The 27,342-nt window shown below is 42.0% G+C and overlaps 1 protein-coding gene across 1 annotated transcript; it reads left to right on the top strand.

Moving 5' to 3' along the window:
- gnaz (guanine nucleotide binding protein (G protein), alpha z polypeptide) lies at nucleotides 1–26,991 on the top strand. The gene is made up of 3 exons (XM_056432863.1): nucleotides 1–208; nucleotides 13,596–14,936; nucleotides 23,996–26,991. The coding sequence occupies exons 2-3, from the start codon at nucleotides 14,214–14,216 to the stop codon at nucleotides 24,338–24,340; spliced, it is 1,068 nt and encodes a 355-aa protein (XP_056288838.1). The 5' UTR covers nucleotides 1–208; nucleotides 13,596–14,213; the 3' UTR covers nucleotides 24,341–26,991.
- The last annotated feature ends 351 nt before the right edge of the window (nucleotides 26,992–27,342 follow it).

The following is a 27,342-nucleotide window of genomic DNA, read 5'->3' as shown; positions in this document are numbered from 1 at the left end:
CGGAGCAAACGAGAGAGGATACAGAACGCAGACGTTAATAAGACAGAGAGAGAGAGAGAGAGATGTGCTTGAGTGTGTCACCCTGTGAATATGAGGAAGATTTGAAGATGAAGCAGCAGGACTAAAGGTGGATTGCACAGAGCCTTTCTCTCCCTGTAAGGGCTTGTCTGCAGTATCCTTTGTAAATGGATGCTGGCGTGTGAACACGGTAAGCCTGACTCTTCTCAAACAGACACACAGCTTCTTCTTTTTTTGTGATCACCACCCTGCTGGTTCTGGTTTGGACACAGAGGAAGAGCAAGATGCCATTTCATTGCAGTGGTTCTGTGGAGGGCGAGTATGTTTTCCTGGTAGAATAGGGAAGGTGATGTTCAGAGATGGCACCAAGGCAGTGTCCAGTCCCCTCCTCCACCCTGCTAGCTAACGGACGCTGCTCTTACATCTTGACTCATCATCTCCCCAGAGCATCCTCGATCCATGTGGAATGTTTTTTATCTGAATGCTTAGTTCCTGTAATTACTGTATGTAGGACAAGTGAAGGATGCATCAAAGATGTGTGTGTGTGTGTGTGTGTGTGTTTGCGTGTGTGTGCGTATGTCTATGTGAGTGTCTGTCCAGGCCATAAGATAAGAAATGGAAAGAGGGTAAATGAGAGAGTAAACGCACACTATCAGGTATTCGGTACTTCCAGCGGGCTTCACGAGATATTGACTGTACATTTGCAGTGGGAAGTGTACAAATCCCACGAAGCTCGCAGGCACTGGGGGTAAGTGGGCACATTTTGGTTTGACAGCAGCGCAGGAACATTGTAGAATTAGAGTGGAGCTTTCTGTCTGCTGTTCTTTGGGGTACATTTACCTCACCATTCATTAATAATCTTCCGTTGGGATTTATTTGGTGAACTTGTGTCAGTTTATGAAATCGTAACGGGGAGATTGGGCAAGTGGGGAGAGAGCACAGCATGTTCTTTACAATTCTATAATCTGTTCTATCTTTCACAGAGTTTGACTGTATTCCTTCGATGGGGGTTGGGATCGTCTGTGCAGCATCAGGAGAGCATGTGTATTTGTGCGAACTGTATGTGTGTTTGTGTTACATGAGAAAGAGAGAGAGAGAGAACCAGTGCAGGGAGGGGTCGAGGGGCTGGGGGGGGGTTAACAGCAGGGAGGCAGATGGGGCAGAGGGGCGGAGGTTGATGCAGCAGAGAGCAAGAGTGAGAGTGAAGGAAAGAGAAGATTCGGAACAGGTTGGATGAAAAAGAGGGAGAAAGGCCGCGATTGTTTCACGTCGGTGGAGAGACAGCGCTTCTCTGAGCATGTGAGAGAAAAAAGAGAAAACGCTGGATGTGCCTGTGACTGAGACATCTTTGAATCAAGGCGAAGATGGTGGATACATTCCACCATGCCCTTATCTCTCGAGCAGGACTGATACCAACATGGATCAGAAATAGATTGATACTTTTGCTGAACCTGTGGCATGTTGCCTGATTCACGTTTGTGATAAAAATGCAATTATACTGGATAGGAATATTGATCGCTGTCATAGTGTAATGCTGACAGCTTGGAATACGCCTTTGTGGGGAGCTGCAAGTTGAATTCACTGTTTGTTATTAATGTTTAGCATTATGCAATTAAGATAAGCAGTTTGAAGCACGATATTATTCTCTACCATTAGCTGAGATGCATATATATCATGCTTCATTTCTTTCTAACCTCAAATGACCACTATTGATAAATCAAATATATTAACATCCTTATGTTCTTTCAAGTCTAGATGACTGAAAGCGTAGTAAAGTGATGTATTGTTGTCGGTGTAATCAGTGCAGTATTGGTTTCATTAAAACTTCAAAGGGTCCGAGTTGTGATTTAGGGCGTTTACCAGAATGTGCAGATACTTAATTCTTCATGATGCAATTTCAACAAGATGCACGTCATGTTGCTTTCATGTCAATGACTTGAAGAAAAACAGCGGCCCATAATATCACAGCCAGAATCAGAACCGCATGCATAACAATAAATGTTTTGCATGCAAACAACATTTTGTCGTCAAGACAGTACGTCGCCGTCGGTGTTTTTCAACCACAATTCAGAGTGACTGTTGATTCTTTCCACTTGTGATCTTGTTCTCCTCTTATTATCAACTACTAGTCTCCATAACTATGTGACCACGAGAAGACAAACCAAGGTCACATCAACTGTGACGAAAGCTCCAATCAACCCTAATTATTAGTGTTGAATTTTCAGTTTTCTTCTGCAAGCAAATGAATGATTATTATAAGCTGTCAAAAAATGTCAGAGATCACTAATGACCTTGGCTTTAAAAGGATGGACGACGAGGTCCAGTGTGGAATATAAAGGTTAATCACATGCTTCCCTACACACATGCACACACGCAAACACGCACACACACACTGAAACATGTCATCGTACCCTTACTCAGACTTTTAAAAATAATACTGAACATATAATTGGATGAAATACAATCGGTCCGATTTTGATAAAGTGTTCTTTTTCGCCAAATACACAAACCTCAACATGAATTCTTAAACCAGCATAAAGTAAGCGTGGAGCTTCTTCCAACCGCATCAACAGCTGATGTTTTTGTTCTCTTTTGTTGAAGATAAGATCAGATAATTCTTTATTAGTCCCGCATTGGGGACGTTTATAATGGTAATATGCAGTGTTGTGCCACTCTAGCAGCCTTGTTGCATGTCAAAATGTGTGACAAAACCTATGCTGAGTTGACCTCTTTCCACCTCCTTTGTTACTTGCTACATCCACTCCACTTGGTGACATAATGGCAGAGGCAGCGGGGACAGACTTGGTTTTAAAGGGACAGTGGCTTTTGAGGTGGCAGCTCGAGCACTGAGGAGGTCAATGTCACCTTCCGGTGCACTTTCAGCCATCTTACACCTTTTAGGTGAGCACACAGTCGACTTGGGCAATTAAACTCAGCTCTATTACACTTAAGTACCAAGGGGGCCAAACATAGTTCCCTTGGCATCCTACTTTATAAAATGATTAATGTAAGATATCACTTTTCTCCTGGAGAGGAAGTACAAGGATTACATTTGCTTTCGTGGTCGTGAGCATTAACATCGAAAGGGTTCTTGCAGAACGCCATTAAACCATGGAGGAATTATGTGCCCATAAAGTTCAGATCTCTCAGTTGCTTTGTCACTCTGTATTTTCCGACAGGGCATCGCTTTGTTTCAGCCCGCTCGGCATTTGTGTTTGTTTAGGCCTTGAGTCCCGGCCAAGGTGTCACCTCCTGGGACAAAGTGTCATCCTCCACACAAACGACGAGGAGACACTGATTGGCAGTCGAGTGTTTTCGACAGACACAGATGTAGAAAGGGCAAATAAGGACGTGACAGTAAAGCGTCAGTGAGGAAAGCTGTCGGCTGAAGTCAACAAAATCTCAGGGCGTGGCTCTGTGAATGAGTGAGTTATCTTTCCTGGGGCTCAAATCATCCCTCTCTGTGCCTTCCTTTCTCATCGTTGCTGTTCGTCACATACAGGGGGCATGTCTGTTTTCACGAGGCCGGCGAGTGAGAGGGCCTCACGTACAGCACTCAAATCTGAGAGGGCAGAGCAGAGGGGACAAACAGAGCAACGTTGTGTTCCACTGCACACACATAACAGCGGTCATATGACAACAAGGTGGCAGAAGGGGAGGGAGGGGGGGGGGGGTGAGGGAGTGTCTGGCCTACTCCATACTGGTGGGGGATGTTGGTCGACACCGAAAGGAGTGTATGAACGCACGTCTAAGCCCGCATGTTATTCTTTGAATACTTCAGGCTTTCTTAGATACGACACAACGTTTATAGCACAACAATTAGCTTGTTTTGGATGAGGGCGTGCCGGTTTGCTTTTCCGAGAAAAGGCCTGAAAGTGGAGTGAAGCTGGTGGTCCGTGTCAGTGACCTCGACAGTCCACTACTGTGGTCTTGTAGATAAATCAATTCTGATTTCCTGTGTTTAACATGCAGTATAATTGCCTTTCGCTGTTTGAACAGGTGCCATTTTGTCATATCTCTCCCCTACCCACACATTCATCCCGTAAACGTAGAACTGTTCAGTTGTTGGCGGGCATCAGTTGAGGGCTTGGCAATAGAACAAGATTATACATCATTTAATTAAAATATAGGTGTGGCATTTTTCGGATGCTGATTTGATCATTTGGTGTAACTCTTGCAGAGTCTCTGCATGGGCAACCGCCCCACTGCAATATGTTAGATATTTTACTCTTATTCCTTTTAGAAGCTACTTCATCATTGTCCCTTACTGCATTTATTTTATTGTGCCGATAATGTGGTTTCATGGCTGTTGCGTGTACTGCAGTAGCGATTTCACCGTCTCCTGTTCCAGTTATCAAATCACCAACTGCGGATACTGTCTGTGGGTTGTAGCCAGAAAGTCTCCGTTACCCACAACTTCCTTCTGTCGCAAAAAGCGTTTATCTCATCTGCCACGACCCAAATGGATATGAAGTTGGAGTGTTTGAATGAAGATTAGACTGCGTATGGCACTATCCGGAATGCTTTTGATCTAAGTGAGAGACGTACGAAGGCAGGAAAACATCTGTGCGCAGCAGCAGTGAACGATCTGAGCAGACAGATATCCAAAGACTCACACGTGTGCTCACATTTGCATGTACATCAGTGAGCACATGCACACAAGTCTCTCGTGTCCACCTCGGGCCATCTTATTCCTCCGCATCACACAGCGTACCCAGAACTCAGCCTGCGCACAAACACGCCATTGTCGTCTCTGGCCGGCCTTGTGACTCAGTGTGTGACCTGCTGGATTGGAGAAGGGGGAACACGGCTATTGAGATCAGGAACGTTAAACGGAGCATTATCACAAAAAAGTATAGAGGGCCTGACCCCGACCCCGCCTTCAAACAGCCCGCTGTTTCGGCGGAGAGGAGAACACAGCCCAGCATTGTCTCTCAGAATGAATGAGTAGTGTCCTCACATGCGTACAATACGGGGAAGCTTCTCTGAAGTCCGCGTTCAGGACAGCATGTCGACGGCGATTACGTGATGCGATAGCACGAAATGTTGAACAAACAGTTATGAGAGATACAATAGGTGTTTAGAAGTTTGATTATTATAATACGATATCATTTGTTCAATAAATCCAATGACAATTCAATTTGCTTGCTTATATTTTATTTAGCTTCAACTCCCAGATGATTTGGTCCATCCATAATGAATAGGTAGATTCACATCGCTGGAAAAAGAACATGCGTCACGCATTCCTGCATGTTATGAATGTCATGAGCTAAGAGCAGCGTTTCTCTTCAAGTTGCATTGTAAAATGTTTTCCCCTTGAGTGCACACAAAAAGTGGCAGGAGACACGGAGCAACATTATCATTCATTTGGAGTTGTGTTTACAGGCCTCAAATCCAGGAACACTCCTGTTTCTTAGCTCCGTTTTGGTCCCCACCAACATTTGTTGGGGGCTTTTTGACTCTCTTCACGCGAGCTGTTTACATTGTCGGTTTACCATTTTGATGCTTGGCTTTTTCCTCTTTTTCTTTCCATTAAAAGCGAATTGTAGTGACAGTAAATATGCAGGAGACAGAACCATAACAATTTGCTTAAATAGGCTATACAGCTCTGTAAAGCTGCAGAGAAGGGGGATAATTCTCCATGATTTCAACCACTTATACCATATTAAAAGTACTGATTAATATCAGTTATAATGTAACTTTCATAAAGCGACACAGAACTGATTTCGGGAGATTTGGAGTTTACCTTACAGCCTTACTACACGAACAAAAAACCCCTCTGATGGTCCCTTACCATAATGACAACATCAATTCAAAATCCATTCGAAACAATGTCTCCTGACCTATGAAGCGAAGGTGCTATATGACATTAGAGGCTTTCAAAATTCCCCCAGGAGTCTTCTCGTAGAGAAATCCTAGACACACTTTTGCTGACAGGCTCATTCTTGAGGCTCTTTGACAGCCAATTTAAATGTGTCTCCACTGTGTAAATGTGGTTAACTAGGTGTTCTTGTTCAGCCTGAATGACATGGTCCCTTGCTTAGTCATTTTTCACTCGCTATTCTTCACAACGGATGACATACAAAGAGACCGCATTTAGTGTTGGAAAATAGACTGGATTATTGTAGGGAAAGTAGGCCATGTCCAGACGCAGTTCTTTACGGCTAAAGTACATACATCTTTACGGCTTTAGCTCAGTGGGGTAAGAGGGCCGTCCTGCAACCGCAGGGTTGTGGGGTCTCCCCATCCCCTCCCAGCAAGTGTTAGTTGAGTGTCCTTGAGGCGCACTGAACCCAGTTGCTTCTTCGCTTTCACCAGCCCCCACTGTATAAAATAAGATGGGATAAATTAAGAGAAGAGAGATTCCCTTGGGGATAAATAAAAGTGTATATTCTTATTCTTATTCTAAATGGTGCAAACTGAGCAACACACTGAACCCCTAGTTGCTCCCCGGCCGCTTCACTGCAGCCCACTGCTCCTTAAGAACTAAGGATGAGATTAAAAAAGGTGTACGTTATTATTATTATATCCAGGAAAGGGATATACAAACCCTGGAGTTCCCTACAGATCACCCACCTAAGACTTTCTGGTCAGCTTCTTTCTGTCCCTTGGAACGTAACCCACTTGCTCTTGATCTAGATTCATACAGTAAATGCAGTGTGACAATTGGTAATCAGGGGTATTGGAAGGAATTAAAGGACAACTGCCCTTTTTTAACACTTCATGCTTCCGACGTTTATTGCGGCAAAAGGATTTTGACAGATTAAGATTATAATCGCCAGCTCCATTTTATCAAAAGATTCCTGGAAACCTTGCCAGACTGGTCACATCACTTGTACTCCTTCCAGTAGCTCGAGCATGAACAACAGATCCCAGACTCCTCGCAGCTCTACTCTTAAGGCAGTCGGCCTCAATAGGTTGGAGTCAGGATAAAACTAGAGAGCGTGATTATATCGTATACTTAGACAGAAAAAGAGCAATATTGGGTTATACAGCTAGGTAATGTGTCTGTTGCCTTTTACAAGGTAGATTTCAATATCTTTTTTCTATTTTAGATTCAAAGATTCCTCCCTAAGTTTTGAGTTAAATGAGAAGTAAATGTATTTAACAACATATTAGTGATGTATAATTGTTTTGTTGAGACATATTCCTGTCATTCTGGATCAAAGCTTTAAGTGTTGCTACAGAGAGAGACAAAAACAGCAAAAGACCCCAAAACAGACACACAAACAGCTTCAACACATATAAACAGAGTAGTACTCTCATCCTACACTTAATTTAAATGGTCCCAGTTTGATACGCTGGTGAAATCATAACAGAAAAGAAATGCAAACTTTCTTCAACATATCATTATTGCCCCTGAATGTCCATTTGACCTTTTCTAACATAAGATCTATTTCTAACGTTCATCATTTAGACTACACTCTATCAAACTGGTCAATATTGACACCGACAACACCCCCAATCAAGTCCATAGACACCTCCTTCTGACAAATAATGATTATTGGCCAAATAACTTTGAATTAACAGCTACAGTGCTTGATTGAAAAGAGCTGGTAGAACACGTCTGCCCCTGATTAAATATTAAAAACCTCCAGTGATTACAGCCCCAAGACTACGATCACTTTGCCAATTACCAAACAAGTTAATATATCAGTATTCAATATCTTACCTTTGCACAGACATTATTTGGTGATATGTTTTTGGAGGCATAACACTAAAACTAAAATTAAAGCCTGTTACTGAGTGCTGATTTTCTGTTTACGGTTTCGGATTATAGTTTGTTTCAACTGTCAACAGCGTCGCTACCAGAGTTTGTGTTTCTCAGCTCTTTCAAAAGTAATGCTCGAAACTATTCAGCAGGTGTGCAGTGCTGATGCGCTGGCGTAGCTCAATAACAACAACACAGCTCCAACGATCGAAACAAACCTATGAATGTCACCCTGGGGTCAGCAGTCTTATTCATAACTGCAAATCCACTTTGAAAACATCAGTAGTTGAGGAAAGCATACCTATTGACCACCTCAGACTTTACCACTAATGCATTGCTTATTCACTACCTTCGTGCCAACAATAGATTGATGACGTTTCGTCAGCAGAACCTCTCGTCTCGTTCAGAGGCCATCTTCGTTCGGCCGGGCAACTTTACGTCCCCTTTTTTTATCCGCTGCTTTGCTTCTTTGTTTTTTCTACAATTTTGAAACCATAGACTATGACTAAGAAGGGAAATATCGCATGGAGTTGGTCTTAACAGTTGCCATAGAGCTCATAATTATCCGACACGGCCTAAACTTTTGATCGCAGTTCTACCCTAACTGCTTAATCTTGACACAATAGCACGATTTATTGCAGATCAGGCGATTAGCTACTGTTTCACTCTTGGGGTTTAGGATATTATCGTAAGAATCACTCTCTTATATATCAGTAAAAATGACTGTATATGAACACCGGCCAGACAGCCTTAAGCCTTTCAGTAGCCTCCTTGTGTTGGGCTGTCAGGGGAAAGCTATAGTCAGAAGCAGGAATCAACCTTCCAGTGTCTACAGCCTTTGGATAAGAACGCATGCGCGCTGTTCAGCTGATTGTAAAGCATGTGAGCTGCTTTGTTTTCTTGCACTGTATGCTAGTTTGCTGGAGGGAGTCTAACTGCTGGGAGCAACAATGAAGACATCTATCAGTAGGCTAGAGATGCATTGCGCTTATTATTCGTAATTTTATAATAACATGTTTACAACACAATTGTTGGCCTGTTGTATGAATGATGCACACATAGGGTTCAGTAACCCATGAGACATATGGATATGAATTACAATTCATCAAGGGTCACATTTCTGGAGCACCATACTGTTCTGAATAGTCAAAGATGAATTGTCCATAGATACAAGTGCCTTTCTCTATCATCTAAATGACAATGCTGATTGAGCACTAGCCTTAATTTTGTCTGGATCCCAGTGAAGCAGGACCTGGACTACAGATGTGAAAGTCTGTCCCTTACTTACCAGGTGAGTAAGTGATGGAGTTACACCATTGGCTGCTGCGCTTTGCCAGTAGATGCCAATAAACATTACGAGGACAAAGATACTCAAGATAATGCGCAATGCAAACGATCCCTTTTTGTCCGAATTTTGTTCCCAAAAATTGTTGAAATAGAGAGAGATGTTGGTCACAGATAAAGCGTTTGTGAAAACAGACGCAAAGTTAACTGGCGACACAGAAGAAGAAAAAACGTATCTGCTTGTAATCTCTCTGTAGAACAGTTAACAGGAGTTGCAGATCCACACTTCTACTAATGAGTCCATACGATCTAAGTTTAGTAATCAGGTATAAAAACAAACAACGACTCATAGCAAGACGAGAATAGGCAAGAATAGGCAACATTTGACCAAACTCTGAAGTCACACTGCCAACTTATCATGTCCACTTGTGGCATCGGCCTCTAGTTCATGTGAGTTATCCGTCTGCTGATAGTGGCCCTAACCGGGGGCTGTGCTGTACACCTTGGCAGTTTGTTTTTTCCCTTCAGCCCGGGGTGGCAGCGACGAGGGAGTCTTTTTGTTTCCTCTTTCCTCCCGCCGGGGGACTGCTTGCGGCGCCTCTGGCGGACGGAGGATGAGTTGGCGGCTGTGGTGGTTCGGACACGGCATCCATGATATAAAATGTACACGGACAAGTCCTCTGGGAAGCTCTTTGTTCTCGTCCTCTCGTGTTGGACTGAGGGCAGATTGGACGCAGCGGTGACTCACCATCGTCTCTCAAGGAACAAGTGGCATTACCAGACAGAACAGAGCCGGGGCCGTTTGGTTATAGCGTGCTCAATACAGTGGATATCTATGCCACACAATACATTTATGTCTGTGACTTAACGGGAATATTGGAACCTCTTCACATTCAGTAGATCGTGTTCACCTTTAAAGTGAACGTAGGTGGCACTCACGGTGGCGGGAATTACGGTCGAGCCTTTTTCTCAGCAATTTTTGTTTATCTGTTTAGGAGTTTGTAAGTCTGTAGCACGACTTGTGATGACTCAGTATTACTTACCTATTACTATCTTGAAAAACAGGGCTTGCAGTGTGAGCATACATTTTACCAGAAGCCCCCCAAAAATAAATGCTATTGGAAAACTCTGAAATGTAAAGACTATGCTGCAACATGTACCATCTTTAAAACATGTTTTTCATGTGTAATGCCCTCTTTTGTTTTAACATCCATGTCCGTGTATGAGTTGAGTCACAAGGCATTGCAGCCCAGTTTCCCAATATGCCAAGACCGCGGCCTACTTAGCTGTGATGAATCGGCAATTTGGCGTAAATTGGTCTCCATATAAATTGGTAATTGGTTAATAAATGAGAAACATGACATGCTTGCTGGTCCCCTGCTGAAGACAACAGTTATTTATGACGACAGATGTTGTGAAGTGCCTCCTACTGCCTGACGACGGCACCTCATCCGATTCCTTTTGAAATGCAAGCCTGCTGACCACACACCTGCCCGCCTCATTCATAAAGCATTGCAAGATGAATACAAGAGGAAAGTGCCTTCCATCTTTTTTTTCTCAGACAGAAACTTTTTTCCCTGCTTTTGCTCATCTTCGACACGCCTTCGTGGGACTCATCGTGCTTAATACCACTGCATCACTGCTTCACATGCATTACTTCTCTGAAATCATGTGGTTTGATTGATTTTATTCTTTTAATTATGTGTCTTCAATGGCACACGATGAGATCGATTTCACAGCAACACATAATGGATTTAACATGCTTGAGTAGCTCTTTAGAAAAGCTGCTATGTGATATAATTGAATGCTCTATATATGTTAAACAAAGTCTACTGACCTGGAAAACCAAGTTTATTGTCACCATCTACCTCATGATGTGCTCGCTGAGCCTGGAAACAGATGAGGTTGTACCTGCCGACCGTCTCTTCCATTTCCTCCCTTTGAAAGTTGTTTTTTTGTGGTTTTTTGAATATATCCTACCAACTTGGTTGTCTTATCCTCTCAGGTGTTAGGCGGCGACACATATCCACAGCATTTAAACACACTGGTACATCCATGTGTGTTTCATCATCAATGGAAGATGTATATCTTTTTGAGTGTATTCTTGGCATCTGTAGATTCCATAACATATATTGCATTCTTCTTCAAACACATTTTGTGTGTGAGCAATGACATTGAGGATCTGATGGATTAAAATTACCAATCAACCTAAAGTGATTGACCCCAATTTTAACACGATTTTTGTAGACTCAACAACCGGTAAGAAGAGAGTTGTGCAATAGAAATACACTGTGACTACATGTACTCGTCTCAGAGCCAGATTGCAATTATTTGCAGCATGGATAATTAACAATAGGAGGTAATCACATGGAGCGAGAGCTGATGGACCGTGTGCAGCAGAGGCTGTGAAGGAGAGTGACCAAGCCCAGTCTAATCTTGGCTATCACATGACCTCAGCCCTCATGATACATTGAGATGCTGGCCTCTCTGTGTCCCCCATGGCTCGACTGCCACTCACTTTCTCTTAAAGTGGCACGCCTCTTCTTCGTACCGGAGCCAACTTAGCACAGGTGTCCTCCGAACACTTTTTCTCTGGAGGATGGTTTGACAGATATATGAGGATAGATAGGACTTACCAGAGGAGGTAAGCCAGGAAATGAAACCCTAATGAGTAAAGATGATGACACTGTAGGCATCATGTGGAAATAAGACGGTATATACGAGTAAGCATGTTTCATCCTGTAGGTGCTTTCATTATTTGTTGCTCTTTTTAAAATTATTATTCGAAGTTCCAGGCATTTTGTCCTGATCTTGTATGCTCAAGTTATCAGTGTCAGTCAGCAACACACCATGTTTTATTCTATTCAGTGTAAAAGCATGAGGAATATCACTAATACACATTTCATTTGATAATAATACACACTGATTTTGGCACTACACTACGCTACTTCCTTCGCAATTATCTAAAGTGGTGTGACTTCAAATAGTGCGGAAATGCAAGTGTTGCATATTTTTGAAATAGCAAATTGAAAATACTTCACACGCAGCATTACTGTGTTTCATAGGCTCTCAAAATCAGTGATGTGCATGAACCGGTTTGGTTGGCTCTGCCATTTTGAGAGGGTAGTCAGGTGCCTGGAGCCAGGAAACAATGCTCTGCACTCTGTTTGTGTTGTGATGCTTTGTTATGGCTTTGTTCTGCTCTGTTTGTCCTCTCCGTCATTTGAAGAGTGGACCTCACTCACGGAGCGCCGAGAAATATTCTCTCTCTCTTTCTCTCTTTCTTTCTCTCTCTCTCAGGTCTGCAGAGTATAATTTTGCCAACCAAACCAGGCCACAGTATGATTTCACATTTGTTACTCAGCCAACAGGATGCAGCTTGTTTCTATGTGCATCTATTTATCACAGATTCCCACAGGTTTGCACTGCTCTTAAATGTGTTTTTACTTTACATTTATCATATCCTATCAGACATTATTTCCTTTAAATTAAAATGTAGTATTTGTTCAATTCGAGAGGAAAAACCAGGCCTCCTGAGCAGCTAATATATTCAAGCTGAGTGAAACCCACTTTTTAAAATCTTTTTTTCTGATAACTGCATATACTGTAATCTTAAAGATAACAACACAGATATATGGGCAGCAGAAAAGGGCTTTATGGGGAATGAAAGCATAAGAGGCACCTGCTGGCTCCAGCCTGTTTTTTTCCACTGCGGGAGTAAATAAGCATTTCACCTGATACGTTGCGCTGAGCAGCTCTGAGAGCACTGCGTTGTCGTGTGAAGGGAGGAAGACGCCATTGGTTACAAGGAAACACGTGTGTCATGTTAATCCTGCACCTGTTCCCTTTCAAATAGGGGAGTTTGTTTTTCTCCTTCTGTTGATATGCGTTTGTTTGACCTTGATTGTGTATATAATGAGTGTCTGTGTGTGTGCGCCGTGGTGTTAAATGGATGGGCGTGGTGAGCTGAAATCTACTTTGGCTCAGGGTCGATGGTAACACAGGACTGCTGAGGGAGAGTTGAGGTGTGTAACTATTAGAAGCACAAGGCACTGGCTGCACGGGAAGTGTGCAGGTCAGTGTATGTGCTTTCATTGCTAATCAGCCCATTTACATTTAATAGATAAATAATGACATGTGATGTGTTTTCTTTTGTTTGTCGTGAAATTGAAATGTGCAGATTGGTGTTACTGTCTTGTCAGTGTGATAATGTAGAGCTAGAGCCAAGAGGCAATTAGCATAAAGACTGGAACCACCAATGTTCACTTGTTTGAATGGCACAATGACAAAAACAATAATTTTTTGGTTTATCCATCCAGCAAGAGCGGAGTGTGGGTTGCTGGATTCAGCCGGTGGGCCCAGATTTTGTTTTCAAGATGAAGGTTAAGATATTTCGAATCATTGGAGGGAGCCAAGCTTACCGTTTCCTCCTGCTTCGATGCCAAGCCAGGATAACTGCTTCCTGGCTGCATGTATTAATCTAATGCATAAGAGGAAGCCAATAAGCATATTTCAAAACTGCTCTTACTTGTCTTGAACGTGCATTTCATTTCTCTCCTCTTTTTGTCTTGTGTGTTGGCAGAACTGCAGTCCTTCGGTTGCTCGGGAGATATCACACCACAGAAGAAGCGGAAACGATTTGAAAAGGAACATCGAACAAAACAGGCCAACATCGAACTAAGGTGGACGGTTGCAGAAGCCAAACAAAGTCAACGTACCACAAGAGCCATGTGGGAGGAGAGTGCGGGGGTTTTGCTGTTCTCACGCATCAAGCCCAAACAATTTGTGTTCTGATATACGTAACGTTCCCAAGCTATTTCCCAGAGCTTTTCCTCAGGGGGAGCCCCTGCTATGCACCCCGGCTCCATCGGCTTCAGCAGGCAGTCCAACCCTCGGTGCCAGGCGCTGTGTGGGCATCCCACACGTCTGGGTTCTGCCCACACGGGACTCAGCGACTGCCCCTCCACAAACAGAATGAAACCCTCCTGAGCCACTCCTCAGTGTGGTGGCTCTCCTGCGTCGTGCTAAATTGGTCTGTTGTGAAGTTCCGTCGGGCTTCTCCGCTGGCAAGTCGCTACCTTTAGTCGAAACCCTCCGCAACTCTTCCACCGGCTCCTTTTAGGTCACCGCTTCGTTCTAATTTGCTTTCCCATCAAGCAGCAGCACGAGTTCCTTTACGCTCGCCACGTGGTGGAGGACCATGGGATGCCGTCAGAGCTCGGAGGAGAAGGAAGCGGCGCGGCGCTCGCGGCGAATCGATCGCCACCTGCGCTCAGAGAGTCAGCGGCAGCGGCGTGAGATCAAGCTGCTGTTGCTGGGCACCAGCAACTCGGGCAAGAGCACCATTGTCAAGCAGATGAAGATCATCCACAGCGGGGGCTTCAACCTGGAGGCCTGCAAGGAATACAAGCCCCTCATCCTGTACAACGCCATCGACTCGCTCACCCGTATCATCCGCGCGCTCGCCACCCTAAAGATCGAGTTCCACAATGCCGACCGCGCCTACGATGCCGTGCAGCTCTTTGCGCTCACAGGGCCGGCCGAGAGCAAAGGGGAGATCACCACAGAGCTGCTGGGGGTCATGAAGCGCCTGTGGGCTGACTCAGGGGTCCTGGAGTGCTTTCGACGGTCCAATGAGTACCACTTGGAGGACAACACCGCCTACTACCTGAATGATCTGGACCGCATCTCTGCGCCTGAGTTCATCCCAACTGTAGAGGACATCCTACGGTCCCGCGACATGACCACCGGCATTGTGGAGAACAAGTTCACCTTCAAGGAGCTCACCTTCAAGATGGTCGATGTGGGCGGGCAGCGTTCGGAGAGAAAGAAGTGGATCCACTGCTTCGAGGGCGTGACTGCAATCATTTTCTGTGTCGAGCTAAGTGGCTATGACCTCAAACTTTACGAGGACAACCAGACGGTAAGAACAATCTCTTTTTTAAGGCCCCACATTTTGACAGTAAATGTATGTTAATGCACACATGTACTAACACATGCTGGCACACTGCAGCCCCTCGCCCTAACACAGAGGTCAGATATCAACCCGATTAGCACAAATTCTCTCTCTTTTCACACTCTACGTAAGTAGAAGGGTAGCCAATATATCTAAAAAATGGGATATCAATAACCTTGGTTTCGAGATTTCTGTCAAATAAATAAATAAATATAATGATTGCATCATGCAGGTTTTCCAGGTAGTGTCAATTTGAACTGAATAATGGGTATTTCCAAAATAATGTTTTGAAAGATGGTTGATGATTACTTCCATTTAACGTGATCACGTTTATAAAAGAATAAAGGAAATAATTTCCACAATTTTAGATGCACCAATTAGGAATTCAAAATATGATTGTTTCCCGTCATTTCATTAAGTAGACCAAGTACATTGCATTTTCATTTCAAATGACTGTATGTTTACTTTAGTGGAAACAAATGCACAATCTTTCGCTGACTGAAAGATTCCTACAGCACCAAACTGCTGAACAGCTTATCATTCAAAGAAGGAAACCCGACCTAAATAAACAGCGTTGAAATGCATTCTACCAAGTGGACTACTTAGTGCCTTTGAGTTCAGGTCTATAGTTACAGAATGCAACTCCGTAACATGTTCAATCCCTACAAACATGAAATATATACCCAAAGTTGTGGATCAAAGGTTGCATGAGTTATCTTTTCTTTTTGAGAGAGGGCTACCTGATTTGAATTTACTAGAAGTGCTGAGCAGCTACTCGTTCCTAATGTAACAGGCAAAAGGCACACTTGCAGAGGGTAGTTTTCCTAAAATTCCTATCTAGATCCACTCTGCACTGTTCTCATCATGTCATTCTCATCCTAAAAACACATTAATGCTATCCCTTTACAGTTCATTTAGTTTTGTTTCATACACAATTTAGAAAGCCTTATCCAAATGTGACGGTCCTAATCCAAAGTTCCTTGGCTCGGGGCATGAATGGCCATTTGTTATCTCCGCTTCATGGTTGTGGAATTTTAGCGATTAACATATTTGTTTTGTTATCTGGGTGTTTTGGAATAGTTGGGTAGTTATTGCTTGTTTAACTGTCTTTTTGATAATGGAAGGTCAACAATAGATACTATTTTACTTTTTTAGGCTACACCAGCTACGAGGGGTCAGCTATTTCCTATTTCGTCACAGGCATGATCACATTTCTTTACAAAAGAGATTCCAGTATCTATGCAAGCCTCTTTATACACAATTAATACCTTGAGAACAAAGGAAACTTTGTCATTCCTGTAACTGAAATAGCCTGATAACTCATGGGTTACCCGGATAACAAAAAAAATCCACCATGCTGGGTCATAACATGAAATCAATTAGTTTTAAACACTAAAAATAAAGTGTGAGGTGAAAAATGCAGCATGGTGTTAATTGAGTTCGAAGAATAAAGTGTGAGGTTGTACCTGTGAGGATTAGCAGAATGCGGAGGCACTGTGAAGCAATGGGAGTTCACAGGTCAGAGAAAAAAACAAACATATTCTAAGACAGAGAGAATATAAAACAATGGATCAAAAGTGAACACGTGAAGCAAAACATCTGTGTGAACACACCAGAACTTTCTTCAGTTGGACGTTGGCAAACTTGTGACATAGCAACATTAATACCGGCTATGATTTTTATAGGCCTTGTAAGATGTTGCCTTATCTGATTCAAGTGAAACCGTTCACAGCAAAGCCTTTGTGTTCCCGTCCAATTACATCTTGTACATTTGAGATTTAGATGTGTTTTGGATATCACATTGTTGCCAGTATTTTTGTTGCAACGGCTGCTGCGATGAGCACACAAAGCGTTATTCTTTATCACTACAACTGATGCTATTCACATGTAGTCGTCGGTCCATTCGTCCAACCCAGCACTGAGGGGACACAGAGCCACATTAGTGATGAAAACATGCAACTAATAACAAATCATGAGTTAGTCTAGTGATGGTTTTGCATTTCTAAAATGTTTTTTTTCCATGGGTGCTCGGGAAGGTTAGCTTGTTAGCTATTCTATCATTTCTTAATATTTTTATTAGCTTTTGTATTTTTAGCAATGAGATAAAATGCTAAATGTGTGACGTATGTTACATCAATAAGTGCAGATTTAACACCATGGCAATAGCACGATATAGGCTCAATCTAATATTCATGACTTTAAAGACTTAAAGAAACACGTGTTGTTAAATAATCCAGTGACGTGGGGTGAGGTGCATGGCTGGTGAGGCGCTGACAGATTTACAAATAACCCAATAGAGGAGCTTAAATCACCATTCAACTGGCAGCTTGCACACTGACTACTGGTTGTTATTTATTATTTCATATCAGCATTCTTCACACACACATATGTAAGGGACCTATTTGATTCCATCGGGATCGCGTGCGCTGCGATCCGGCACCGATGCTTTAAAAGCTAAATATACGAAGAAGAATAGAAGTGTAGAAGAAGAGCTCCGGCAGAACAAGCGTAAACCCGACCTGTGGGCTCTCGCACGCCCCCTTGATGGAGGCAGAGGTACTGTGCCTTCCCTCTGCTTTTTCACTGCAGTGTCATGTCAATCAGCAACAGCAAATCTGTTCCACACATACATGAACTAAACAACCTATTCAGGAAAAAAAGGACGTCTATTAAAAGTGTCTGGAAATATTACAGGGGTGGCAAACGATGAGAAAGTAAAAGGCATGCGCTCAACCCAGTGTGTGAGCGATTGCGCAATCTGAGGTGAGGCACCGCTCTGCCTGCCCTCGCTGCCTCCTCTGTTTGGACGGAAAGATGAATATTTATTTTATTTGATCATTATTTGTTTTACACTTTTCATTATGAAAAGGCTCTGCCTCACCTGACCGCACATCCTGAAATAATCAAGACAATCATGGAGGAAAAGTCTACATTTAGTCGGGTAAATAATTGTCCATAGTATAGGCTAATATTATATAACTTGAAATTACACTGTGGTGTGTGTGCGCCTTAATGCCCCCAAGTACAATTACAGTTACATACAATAAACAATGGATGGATAGAAGAGGCATATGGGAGGAAATGTGCAGATGTGTATCAGGATGCACATCTTATTAAAGTATGACCTGGAGAGATGATCTACTCACATTTTAAATTGAATATCCCACTGTGCATGGGGTGTGTATTTAGTCTAATGCAGTCACACCACAGCAACGCAGAATAATGATTAAGTTTATTTTCAATCGGGTTAAACATCAGTTAATATTAAAGGAATGAAGGTCAGTACAATGTGAGGGTAAAGGACTGACCCTGATTATGGTGCAGAGAGGGGAAAGAATACTAACTGGCTACAGTGGTATAGGAAATGAAAGAAACAAATCAGCAGATTTGCAAATATACATACACAATATCACACTATTATACAATACCTACAAAATACAATACTTGAGCAAAAAACATGCTTCTAGACAGTTAAATGAATAGGAAATAAGCATTTGAGCCACCATGATGCAATAACAGATGTATCTCAATGTACTAGAAAACAGATACTGACAATTAAGTAGAGCAAGAATGATAATAAATAGCTAAATAGTAGGCAGGCTGATCTCAGGGGATATGTGTACATATTTCTAAGAAATGTTTTCCTTCGATCAAACCTTCCATGAAGACACGTAGATATGTGGAATACATTTTAGGTGAAGCTGTTGAACAGCATATACATTGATTGCTTAGTAATGTCTTCTTTACTCATGTGAGCACAATATAAACCTGCCAGAAAATATATGTATGATCTACTTTACTTCTCATAACCCAGCTGAGCCAATAATGTTCAATGGCATAACCCTTGTGAGATGAAACAGTGCAAAAAAAAAGGCAACGATTCAACTTTCTGGAACAAAAGAGCCACAGAAGCAGAATGCTGTGTGAACGAGCAAAACAGAGATTATAGAAGTTGAATGGCACGCCTAAAAGAGGCAACGCTCACATTTTTAGGGTTCATCCGATTTGTTGTGCATGCATATGTACTGTGATCACTAATTAATGGCTCCGGGATAGTCAGATGTGGTTTTTTTGTGATCAAATCTTTTATTGGTTTTCGAGATATGCACATGCAAAGGAAAAGATGTACACATTGTACGTATACAAAGGTACTCAGACAAGAACATAAAAAAGAATATATATATAAATACGGGTAGACATGCAAAAACCTGCACACATATTAACATGTATATGCACATACCTGCATAGCCTAATACATAGACACACATAAATACTATTAATTTATCCCCTCCCACTGTTGGCGACAGTCAGATATATTTAAAAAATGTTGCTTTGAAAGAAGTTGTCATCTAAAAAAAAAAAGATGGCCTGTTGTGTCCAGTGATCATCCTAGTGATGTAATCCTTTAAAGCTTTTGACGATGTCACACGAGCAGAAAACAAACTCAATCGGACGAGATCGACGCCGGCTCAGTTTCACTGCACCAGCTCACACGACACACAATAATAATTACAGTGTAACATTTACTCATCAACCCATTCCCTGATGCATTTCCCCTGTCCCATCCCTGTCTTCACAATGGAACGGTTGCCTTGGCTACTGTTGCTTAGCAACAGGCCAGTCAAACGCTCCTAATCCTGCGCTGTTGACAGTGAGCTGTGACTAGGGAAGGGAGGATGAGAAGGGGAGAGCAGGGAAGAAGCAGAGTAGGTGGGGGGGGTGCAACAAACATTGGCGCTGGAGAGAATAGATATGAGGTGTACTGCGTGAGTGTTTGTGGGTGCAGTATCATGAATGTGTTGAGCAGATTTATATGCAGTGACTGTGGCTGAGCAACTGCAGCGGATCCTGTGTTTGTGAGCTGAAAATGAAAAGCTGAGATGTGGCTTGTTTAAGATGGTGTTCGAGGCAGCTCCATTTCCATTGTCGCAATCATCTTTGACTTAATCTCTACAAACAGGAATTAATTACCCGTCACGTGAAAGACGAATGGAAATAAATCACTGGTGTTTCGTGATTTTACGTCAACGTTTGTGATGTGCACTTGTCCTTTAAAGCCTCAGCCGAGACGACGGGGGAACTGATCTGAACGTGAAATGACAGTTTCCCTGATCGCTGACTTTAAATCACACCAGATCCTTTCAGAAACAGACTGGTGTCTCAAAATGTATTCAGCAACGCTCTCCCTCACTCAGCGACAGCAACTCAACTTCCTCGCGGCTTATCAAAATATATTGCTATGATCTAACTGAATTGCGTCATGTGGCACGAATGCATTTTGAGAAAGAGTTTTCCGGGAAACAGATTGAGATTGTGAAAAAAAAAACGTTTGGTAATGTTTCCACATTGGCGGAAGATTATTTATCGTATTGATTTATTGTACGTTGTCCAGATTCAATTGACCTGAAATGTTACTGAAAATAATAATGAAAATACTATCGGATGACCTTGAGTCTGAAGATTTAGTGCCGCACGTGACTCAGCATGCTACATGTTAGCTCACTCGTGTCACCTCGGCCTCGTCGTTGAACAAAGCTGTTTGCCATCCTTTTATGTTTGAACGATAGCGGATAGAGAAAATGATATTGTATCATCCACAACATTACACAAATAATTAAGAATCAGCAACAGTATTTTCACATCTACCTTCATCCACAACATAAACACATGTGCAGAGCAGATAATCACAAGTGTGATTTTAATGAGATTCGCGTGCAAGAATAACATTTTGTACAATTGGGTACAACTGTGTTTAATGTTTGCTTTGAAATCTTAACCCAGCACTGTTGCTGCCACATTAATATTCGTTATTCAATTCAATTTTCAATTCAGTTTATTTGAATAGCCCATTCTCACAAATTACAAATTTGCCTCAGAGTGCTTTACAATCTGTACACATAGACATCCCGGACCCAGAACCTCACATCGGATCAGGAAAAACAACCCAAATTAATTAATTAATTAAACTGAAAGGGAGGAAAATATAATTCCCAGTTTGAAGTAGAAGACCATCTTGGTAGAGAAAGAGCAAAACACTTCTTCTTGTGAGACTGTGGCATTTAAAGTTAGCCTTAATGAATTGCAAAGGGGTGGCGATACACTGAAGTGATTTGTGTTCATGGGAAACAAAGCAAAGGCTTCTTTATTAATACTTAAGCTTAATTAAAGCCTGCGCCTCTGGTCTACTCTGACAGGAAGAGGTGAGGGGGAAAGAAGTGTGTGTTTAAAGCGTCTGCATGCTTTAGTGCTCCGAGATGGCACCCTCCCCTCTGCTTCCCATTAAGAAAGTCTTAATGTAGGAGCGCCATAGTAACCAGGCGAAGAGACCATCGACTCCCGGGCGCAGCTTGCCGTCTCCTGCCGTACACCCCCAGCTGAGCTCTTGTTTCCACACCCTGGAAAGAGGAGGAGTGAGGTCAAACGGTCAGACATCACTCTGTAGTGTTCAATGTTTAAGGGCCAGTCTATAGCCACGGGGAAAACATACTCATAGAAAGGAGAGCTTATGTTTCGGTGTGAGGGGAATAGCATGTGAGAGAAAGGAAGATACATGAATGAAGCAAGATGAGTGCAGAATGAGGATCTGCGAACACATCCTTGTGCAATTTGTATTGAACAAAGCCTTAGTTTGTTCCTTCTGTGTTGTGTCATCGAGGTTGTTTAATGGGACGGGCAAAACATGTTTGTGTGCAATCTATTATAATGAGGATGTCTTAATGGGCATACAGAATCCAATCATATAGAGTTTTTAACTTGAGCAATAATAGTGCACGTATACAACACTGAACTAGAATGGGCACTCGGTAGAGCGCATACCTTCGCATATCACAAGATTGGGCATTGAATTATGAACATTTTGGCATTAGTTGCATGCCAATTGGACAAAAATGTATCGTGCTATGGTACAAAAAGAGTTTGACCTTTCCATGACCTTGACCTTTGACCCGATTGATCCCAAAATCTAATCAAATGGTCCCCGGATAATAACCAATCATCCCACCAAATTTCATGCGATTCAAGAACATTTTGACCTGTTCATGACCTTTGACCTTGACCTTTGACCCGATCGATCCCAAAATCTAGTCAACTGGTCCCCGGATAATAAACAATCATCCCACCAAATTTCATGCGATTCGGTTCAATACTTTTTGAGTTCTGCGAAAGATTTTGACCTGTTCATGACCTTTGACCTTTGACCCGATCGATCCCAAAATCTAATCAACTGGTCCCCGGATAATAAACAATCATCCCACCAAATTTCATGCGATTCGGTTCAATACTTTTTGAGTTCTGCGAAAGATTTTGACCTGTTCATGACCTTTGACCTTTGACCCGATCGATCCCAAAATCTAATCAACTGGTCCCGGATAATAAACAATCATCCCACCAAATTTCATGCGATTCGGTTCAATACTTTTTGAGTTCTGCGAAAGATTTTGACCTGTTCATGACCTTTGACCTTTGACCCGATCGATCCCAAAATCTAATCAACTGGTCCCCGGATAATAAACAATCATCCCACCAAATTTCATGCGATTCGGTTCAATACTTTTTGAGATTTGCGAATAACACGCATACAAATAAATAAATAAATAAATGAATGAATAAATAAATAAATAAATAAATAAATAAATAAATACACGGCGATCAAAACATAACCTTCCGGCATTTTCAATGCGAAGGTAACTAGAACGGGCACTCGGTAGAGCGCATACCTTCGCATATCACAAGATTGGACATTGGATTATGAACATGTTGGCATTAGTTGCATGCCAACTGGATAAAAATTGACCGTGCTATAGTAAAAAGATGTTGACCTTTCCATGACCTTGACCTTTGACCCGATTGCTCCCAAAATCTACTCAAATGGTCCCCGGATAATAACCAATTGTCCCACCAAATTTCATGCGATTCAAGAAGATTTTGACATGTTCATGACCTTGACCTTGACCTTTGACCCAATCGATCCCAAAATCTAATCTAATGGTCCCCGGATAATAACCAATCATCCCACCAAATTTCATGCGATTCGGTTTAAAAATGTTTTTGTTATGCGAATAACACGCATACAAATAAATAAATAAATAAATAAATACACGGCGATCAAAACATAACCTTCCGCATTTTCAATGCGAAGGTAATAAGCAAGGCTAGTTTAGAATCGACACCATGATGGTCTAATCCTTCGCTCCTCCTCTCAGTATCTGTTTTCACGCTGCGCAGGTCTGTAACCTCTTCAGCAGCAGGCTCCCATCTGACAACCTCCCAGTCACAAGCTACTGGCCAGTTGCCACATGCCATCAACTTTATTTTTCTGTTCTACGGTCACATGAGCGTGTACATGCACACCAACACATACAAACACACACGAATGCTCTTCAGAACCAAAATCAACAGATTGCACCAATAAAACAATTCTTTTGCGTTATGTCTTGTTCTGATAAACACGTTACATACCACATTAAAAGGAATACATGTTAGGTCTGGTAAAGTGTTAAGTTGTGATTTAATCCTTGTGGCTATCACATGGTTCATATTTTGGTTTTGCTTCACATTCTTGCAGCTGTGCACTTCCTTGCTTTTGTGTAACTCATTTATCATCTGCAGGACATCGGTGATTTCCATTATCGTGAAACAAAACCAAAAGAATGCAACACCTAATTTGGAGGACCTTTGTGAAGATGAATTCGTGAAAAATAAAAGAATATCATCGTATCATAGAGCCGGAGCTGTTACGGTGCACTTCTGTAATGAGTAAAGCAACACATTGTCTGTGACTGAGTTGAAGCGCAGGACTTCCTGTGTCTGCGTCTCAAGTCTCCGTCGACGTCACATGGAAGCCGAACTGTTGGCCGCCAGTGAACTCTTGCCATGCAGGGTCTAATTTTCTCTCTCGGGTTCCATGATGTGATAGATCGGGCGAGTTTGGGTTGATGCTTCAATGTAAATACCTCCTTTTTTTCTGAAATAATGACTCGGCCTGATCTTCTTCTTCTTCTATCCTTTCTCTCTCCACATCCACACAGAGCCGCATGGCCGAGAGCTTGCGCCTGTTCGACTCCATCTGCAACAACAACTGGTTCACCAACACGTCGCTCATCCTCTTCCTCAACAAGAAGGACCTGTTGGCTGAGAAGATCAAACGTATTCCTCTGACAGTGTGCTTCCCTGACTACAAAGGTCAGAACACCTACGAGGAGGCAGCCGTCTATGTGCAGCGGCAGTTTGAGGACCTCAACCGCAACAAGGAGACCAAGGAGATCTATTCGCACTTCACCTGCGCCACTGACACCAGCAACATCCAGTTTGTGTTCGACGCCGTCACGGACGTGATCATCCAGAACAATCTCAAGTACATTGGGCTGTGCTAGGACCGGATCCTGGCAGGGAGGTGGGGGTCGCTCGGCAGCAGTGGGCCCGCCACCAGGCTGGATGAACAAAAAGGCGTGTCCGTCTGCCTGACAGTTTATCGCTTTGAAGAGGTGCAACAGAGACCTGCAAGAGAAAGGAGGTCGTCAGATGGTCAGGGATGGACGATACTGTAGATTTATGTGTTTCAGTTGAAACAAAAGAGCTGATGGGCCATGGTCTAGATGGGACTTTTACCCAATGTGTTTGCACTGAATATGTATGCAGACACCCACATGCACACACACACACTCACACACACACACATGCACATGCACACACACACACACCTTTATGTTTGCGCACACAAAATATATTTTGATCAACAGTCAAGCACTTGATTGACGAGGCAACACTCGAAATTTTAGACGGCTTCCCCTGCCTGCCTCAACCCGAGGCAGTAGGTATGCACTGGTGGTTGTCAGTTACTTTTGTCTCCTTCATTTTATTTGCCACAGTCAATTAATGCTGCTTTACAAGAAGATTTTTTGACAGAATCAATGTTCTCTATTGGTTTTTCACCCGAACAATAACCAGTGAGTGCACCTGATGAGACGTGGGGGGAGCCTGTATATTTGAGGGGGGGGGAAATGTCAGTAGACATGATGTCACAGGGTTTCTGCCTAAAAAAGAGGAAACTGCCACAGTGTAAAACTGAAGTGAAATACATTTTCTATACACTATTTATGTTTTCCCCTCCTGGTCAACTCTCTAATGTTGTTCTTTCCCCTCTAACTTTTATCGTTTTTTTTGTGGTTTAAAAAAAGAATGTCTCTCAAACCTGCATTTTATAGCAGGTCACTGATCTAAAATACCAAGAGTGTTATGCTCGGTAATCCAAAGTATTCTTTATGATCATTCCAGTTTCCAGCAAAGAGACAAAAAAAACAGTGCCAAGATCAATTTGTAAATAAAACCAGATTCCATCCACTATGTTAATTTTTGCTTATTTTTTTGGACAAATACATTAAAACTTGCATGATTTTGTTACTTTGGGATACTAATATATTTTCTTTGGGATTATGTTCCTTTTTTCTTAGGTTTAAGTAATATATTCCCCAAAGTATATATAAATATATATACAATATATGTATATGTACATATACATACATATATATATATATAAATATATATATATATATACATATACATAAGTCAAACACTGTGTACGATTGTACAGTTGTCAGAGAGGAATATCTAAAAAAAGAGTTATATCAATATACTAATGGTAAATATGATGTTATGATGATGATGAAAAAGATAAATGATGATGATAGTGTTGATGATGATTACAATAATGTCAAGGAAAGTCTCACTGCAAAGTTAGCATGAGAAGGAAAAGTGGATCAAAGGAGAACAAGACTGTAGAAAAACATGAAATCTAAGAAGCAAATCTTGAAAGTTCAATCTTCCTTGCATCATCTGAGTGGAAATTGTTAAACAGCCAGTGAGTGTGATGTGTAAATATACTGTACGGTACACTCTTTGTTCAAACAAATGAAAAAAAAGGTTGAGTTGGGTTATAAATGAGAGAAAGAGAGCGCGAGAGAAAGAGAAGGAGGAAAACCCCACTCCACTCCTCTTACTCTTTCTTTTCAGTTCAGAGGGTGATGTGCAAACAACTCAACTCAGGGCTTCGGGCTTGACTTGATGGGATGTCCACTTCAACAAAAGACAAAACAACTAAAAAAAGAAGTATAAAGAGGACAAAATAAAATGAATAAAACAACTTATGCAAATTTCCATGGTGTAGTAAATGTGTTTTTGGGTGGTGTCAAAAGTGCTTTTATTGTGTTTGGGATGGGATCGTTCATCTTTCTTATTCTTTTATAATTGTACTGCATCAAATGATTTGCAACCTGGAAGAGGACATACTGTCCAAAGTCCTGGCTTCCATCACCAGTGTACAAAATCATGACATAAAAAGTGTTTGTCCTCGCCATACAATGAAGCCGCTGGGGCAAGTATAATTCGGACATAAAGTATGCAATTAAATTACTCCCGAATCAACTCGGCCCATGTGTGATGAGGTGACAGCGGACAGATTCCACTCTAATTAGTGTTTGAACTCCAGCTGACCCAACGTGTCGGCTAATGAGTTTCTCCCCAAACAGTTTGATTTTGCTTTAATCTAAATAAAATATCCCACTTATCCAACCATTTTGATTCCATTTAATGCAATCTTCATGTCGATAAGTTTTGGTAAACCTCAACCAACGCATAACAACGATACACGCCTGTAACAGGATGATGCTTCAGGCCACTCTGTTATCTCTTTGTTACAATCATGTGGTATGAATATTTTTAACACCATTTTAGTGTCGATGATGTTTTCAGTCTGTCAGTACTATGGGGTCCATACATAAAACATTAAAGTACTGTGTGGCTGATGGTTTTTTAAATTATTTGTATTTATCTTATACTGTACACCACTGAGGGAAAAACATCTTTGAGTCATGATGGTATTTACTGAAGGATTGATTGAAACCACAGTGGGAATCGGTTTTAGAGATGACCACAAATGAAATGCACTATTGAGAAGGCAGATAACATCATGCCTTGTGACTGTCATGTGGATGAAGTCTGTGCCAACAATAAAAAACAAGATACTCAATTATTGAAAAGCTGGTAATATAATTAAAGGAGGTAAAGAACTCTTCCTTATTTACTTATTCCCATGAATCAGGGCGGAAGTTACTGTGAAACGGGCGGAGATTTCTCAAGGGTTTCTCACGACGAGTGTCACAGGGTGGTGCTGAGCAGCTGATGTTCAAGTAATTGACTGTAAATCACTACCTGGGTCACATTTATTGACATTAGTTTATTTGGCCAATTCTGCATAGGGAGGGCTTAAAGCCATATTTTAGCTTTACAAAATTAAACAGCTACAATAAAAGGCAACTAAATACAAATAAACATCCTCTGGAAAACCTCCTAAGAGCAATATTACTTCATTTGACCAAAA

The sequence above is a fragment of the Pseudoliparis swirei genome, chromosome 15 (genome assembly GCF_029220125.1).
Source record: "Pseudoliparis swirei isolate HS2019 ecotype Mariana Trench chromosome 15, NWPU_hadal_v1, whole genome shotgun sequence".
NCBI classification, from domain to species: Eukaryota; Metazoa; Chordata; class Actinopteri; order Perciformes; family Liparidae; genus Pseudoliparis; species Pseudoliparis swirei.
This window is presented reverse-complemented; position numbering and strand designations above follow the sequence as displayed.

Excerpts from the sequence above, each read along its gene's own strand:
- gnaz (XM_056432863.1), top strand. The coding sequence starts at position 14,214 with ATGGGATGCCGTCAGAGCTCGGAGGAGAAGGAAGCGGCGCGGCGCTCG. Across the intron at positions 14,937-23,995 it reads TTTACGAGGACAACCAGACG|AGCCGCATGGCCGAGAGCTT; the intron begins GTAAGAACAATC and ends ACATCCACACAG.